This window comes from Pseudonaja textilis, chromosome 1 (assembly GCF_049901715.1).
Source record: "Pseudonaja textilis isolate UNSWEBS1 chromosome 1, rPseTex1.2, whole genome shotgun sequence".
Taxonomy (NCBI): Eukaryota; Metazoa; Chordata; class Lepidosauria; order Squamata; family Elapidae; genus Pseudonaja; species Pseudonaja textilis.
The window spans coordinates 170536028-170540952 of NC_141990.1; the positions used below are offsets into that span (position 1 = coordinate 170536028).

The window sequence follows — 4925 nt, forward strand, 5'->3', positions numbered from 1 at the left end:
CTAAAATAAATGGCAAATAAAATAGTACACCAGTTTCATTCAGTTCATATTGTGACTCACCTTTTCCAAGGTGAGAGAAAAAGCAGGGTAATTATAGCTGATATATTCAAAGTAAGTCTTCCTACCTTATTCTGCATAAACAACCCTTTTCTACCCAGGAAGAGAAAGAAGACAATATTTCACTGTGCTCCATTCAGAATGCTGAGTGGAGTGCTGCTTCTATGTTTCCAAGGAGAACAAGAACCAAACGCATCATATTTTAAACCATCATTTTAACTCAGAGGTCACCAACCGTGGTCTGTGGACCACTGGTAGTCCGTGAGAAAATTTTGGTGGTCCGCAGCGCACCCGTGTCTGCAACAGGGGTGATACCGGTGGCAGATGGACTGATACGAGTGGGGAGAGTGGGTAGCGTGCAGGAGATTGCGGCATTGGGGCCCTGCCTGGGTGTTCCCTGGCCTGCGAAGGGGTGGGGGAAAGGAACCTCTGAACTGGTGTTGCACCCTGCCTTTGCACATCGAAGAGGCCAAGCGGCTGCCAGCAATGCCCTCAGGTGAAGATGTTGTAAGGGGGTGGCTCGACCCCTACCCTCAGGAGCCGCAAAACCCTCACTGCCCCTCTGGCAGCCTCCAAGTCTCCTCCCACCGTGCTTCTCTTCCTCCTCACCAGAAGTGCTCACACGCCTAGTGGGAAGGAGGAGGCTTGCTGGCTGCCAGAGGGGCGGTGAGGACTGCGGCTCCTGAGGGGAGGGATCGAGCCACCCTCTTACAACATCTTCACTTGAGGGCATCACTGGCAGCCACTCAGCCTCCTCAATGGGCAGAGGTATTAGCTTTTAATAAACCAGGAATCTTAACTTACTAAGCTATAATTTGAACAAGGAACATATATAACATAGCTCCACTCTTTGTACAAGCATATAAGCTTGTTAGAAAGCACAAATTAAAGAACTGAGGTTGGGATTATAATTTTGAATACTGAAATCATCTCTACTAATTGTGATATAATCCAAGGTCCTTATTCCCTGCTTCGTATGTTTTATCCATTTGTGGAAAACAAGAGTAAGTGGAATCATTAAGCATAATAATCTTCATTATATACTTTAATAAATCAGCTTCTGGCTTATGATTACTACAAATTGAACAGTGATTCTTGTACAAAAGCCAAAACTATGAGTAATGTGGGTCTGACTAAAAATTCTCAAAGATCTAGAGCCGTGCTGGTGAACCTGTGGTGTGCAGGAACAGACCCACTGCGCATGCACCTCCCGCCAGCCAGCTGATTGTCGGGTATCTGCCACGCATGCACAAGGCATGCACAGGAGATACATGCACATGCACAGGGTGCAGGGCGTGAACGGGGGTCACGTGAGCATGCACAGGGGGTAAAGGGATTGTGTACATATTTGCATTATTGGTGCAGGCATGTGTGTGCATGCATGCACATTTTCGGCACGCAACGACGAAAAGGTTAGCCATCACTGGTTTAGAGATTGTAGCCTTTAATGTAACAATAAATGAGACAATCCATGTACTATATAATCTATGTAGGGTTTTATTGTTATAAATACTGTGTTATTGTTTCATTTATATCTCACCGGGATATAAAATCTTGGAGTTTAGAACTTGTTCATCTGCTCACGAAAAAGAATGTAGCAGAAAATATCCCAGGAGTCTAGAGGTTATAGGCTTCTGATAGAGGTTTTGGGATAAGCTAACGTTCAACAGCAGCCATTTCTGGGGAATCTCCCATAATAAACTCTATATTTTCCAAATACCTCCTGTGCTAGTAATCCATGGCAGATCTTCATTAAAAATATTACATCCAACCATAGTAGAAAAAATAAAACACCATGATGGTTGAAATTACCTTGTTTCACAAGATGTATTTCTCCTTCTCGAGTTTTCTCCCAGAGACCGTAGCAGGTACTTCCTTTCATACATAAAACTGTACCATTCTCTTGAGGAATCTGACTTTCACTAATTCCATGTTCATTTTGGTAGGAGTCTCTAAAAGCGCATTTTGTCTCTTCACCCTCAGCAACTAAAGAAGAAAATTAAAACTACTATTAAGATTATGCCAAACTTTACAACTAGTCATAGCTGACAAAACAGAAGAGCAATTTTTGTACTTCAGAATTTATCTGTAAAAGGAAGATAATAGGATTCTTAATGAATATCAGTACATTTGAGTGTGCATACAATAATTTTCCTTGGCAATTGGTGTGTGTACATGATTACAATTTCTTTTTATTTATAAATGTTCTATTACTCCCCGAATGGCAATGTTTTGAAGCACATTAAATTGTGAATATGATAAAAAGGATCTTAATTTCCAGTTTCAAATGATGTGTTGAATTACCACTTTGGATCACTACTCAGCTAAAAGATGAAATCCCTTTAGCTTTTGATTGCTTTACTGAAAAAGTGACAAACAACAACTTCTCTTGTATAAAGTACTTGCCAGTGGCACAATACAGGAACACAGAAGGGGGGAAGGGAGAGGAGGGAGGGGGGAGGGAGAGAGAGAGAGAGAGAGAGAAGAAAGAGAGAGAGAATATGATGAAGATAAAATACTATATTAAACTATCCCAAACAAAATAGAACACCCCCAAAGATTGAAAATAATCTCACAATGAACTAAAAATGTAAAATAACAAAAGACTTAAATAATTAATCTCTTTTATTTACTATGAATATAAAATCCACTTAAAATAAACACATAGACAAACTACTAAAATAACAAGACTTCAATTTTTCCCAAATATTCATTTGTTAAACAATAAAAGAAACCTGGATCATACAGGTCCATTTTTAAGTTCTATTATATCCTCTGCATTAAAAGCTACAACCAGCATTTGGAAGATGTTTAGACAAAATATATAATTTAGATGCATTGATATGACACATTCTGGAGTAATCCCAGTTTGAAAACTGCAGGCTATTTGTTTTTCAAGTTGTATTAGTCAAGTAGTGTTATTGAAGGTTTAGATCAATTAACTACCAATTATATTCTTAAAGCATTTGAATTACTACAAGAGGAATCTGAATGGCTTAAAATGAAAAGTGGCAGTATATTCAATTAAAACAACTTTTGATTTCACAATGATCCAGACACAACTGAGTTGGAACATGTTGTATTAACAAAACAATGGCTTAAAGAATATTAAATTATAATTTTTAAAAATTATGGATGTTAAGAGAAACAGAGAGAAGGTAGCAAAAAAGACTACACTCCACTGTCAGAAAAGGAGTGCAATCCCAAATTTACAATTCTGGCTCATAAATATGTATTTACTTTGTGTTTACGGGCTTTGTGTACAAGTAGTCAGTCTTCTCTTAATAACTGATACCTTAGTGATCATCTTAAGTTGTGGCAGACCTTCCCCAAAGATACAGTGTTTCTCATATAATAAGGCTGGGTCTTATTTTTTTTTGAGCCCCGAAAAAATGGCTACGCCGTCTTTTTGGGGTTGACTTAATTCCCCCCCTTGCATCTTCGGGCGGGCGGCAACGGCTTGGATGTTGACCTCGGCGTTGGTGGGGCACTTCGTATCGGGGTCAACGCAGGCAGCACCATATCCGGGTGTGCAACAAAAGTACTTCCTAACGGCAAGCCCCCCCACCATTCCCCCCATTTTGCATGTTTTAATATAGACCTTAATTTGGAGGGAGGGGCTTAATTTCATTTCATGCCTATAAAACATGCTGGGACTTCCTATTGGGGGAGGCTGTATTGTTGGAGAAACAGGGTACTTATGACCCAGTCCTAAATTTATAGGTTGCTCACCCTTACAACCAACTGACAGAGAATATTTGTAGCTCAAGGGTTGAAATGAGGAGTGCTTGGTACTCTCTGAACTTCATCATTTTCTTGCAGACATTTCACTATCCAAACTATGCAACATCACCAGTGCTTGTGGGGAGTGATGTTTGTTCTTAATTTATATTTGTCAGTGTTAGTGGGAGGGCTGCTAGTGGTTCTTTGGTTGGGCTGTAAACTGTAAACAGGAACAAACTCCAACTCCCTACTAACACTGAAATATTACCTAATTTGGGTAATGAAACATTTGTAAGAAAAGGGGCATTGGTCTTACCTGAGATGCACCTTCTCAGATGGTGGAGACAGGATCGAGGCATGGGATATATTCAGCTCTGCTTGGCTATAGACTGAATAGAAAAACTGAAGACACACCCCTTCAGGCCACTGTCCCCAGTTCTTAATGAAGTCGAGGTCTTGTTGTAGTCGCTTTAGCAATTCCATCCTTAGGCATAAGCCATAGTTTGTACCATCTCACACACCCAAGACCATAGAGGCCAGAGAAAAAGAGGTGGGACTGGATCCTGTCTCCACCATCTGAGAAAGTGCGTCTCAGGTAAGAACAACACCCCTTCTCCAGAGTGGTATCGACAGGATCCAGGCATGGGACATACCAAAGCAAATGTCCTACAGGCAGGTTTCTGGCTGCTATTGCAAGTGAGTTTATGGCAGAACCTTCTGTAATAACCTGCATCCAAAAGCCGTATCAGCGGAAGCAAAAGAGTCAAGGCGATAGTGTCTAATGAAAAGCAAAGGGATAGATCAGGTCGCTGTTCGATATATTTCTTCCACCGAAGCCTGTGTAGTCCAAGCCACTGTTGTGGTGGTGCTACGGGTGGAATGAGCGGTGACATGTGTCGGACCAGGTAAACCTTGTTCTGCATAAGCTATGGCAATGGTCGCTCTAATCCACCTGTCTATGGAAGAAGAAGATACTTTCTGACCCAAGGAATTCTGATAAAAGGATATAAATATAACCTCTGGCTTTTGAAAGGTAGCTGTTCTGTTTAGGTATACGTGAAGGGCTCGCCTTACGTCTAGCATGTGCCAGAGTCTCTATGGTGAGATGGGTTTGGACAAAAATGAGTTCTTGTGCCCTATGAAAA

General features: G+C 41.0%; 1 protein-coding gene across 3 annotated transcripts in view; it reads right to left on the minus strand.

Annotated features, from left to right (window-relative positions):
- BMPR2 (bone morphogenetic protein receptor type 2) overlaps positions 1-4925 on the minus strand; it is a 117675-nt gene that overhangs the window by 75931 nt on the left and 36819 nt on the right. For all 3 annotated transcript variants that reach the window (XM_087915867.1, XM_087915955.1, XM_026696760.2), the window contains exon 2: positions 1870-2043. In XM_087915867.1, the coding sequence (XP_087771993.1) occupies positions 1870-2043 (174 nt within the window). The remainder of the gene's footprint in view (positions 1-1869; positions 2044-4925) is intronic.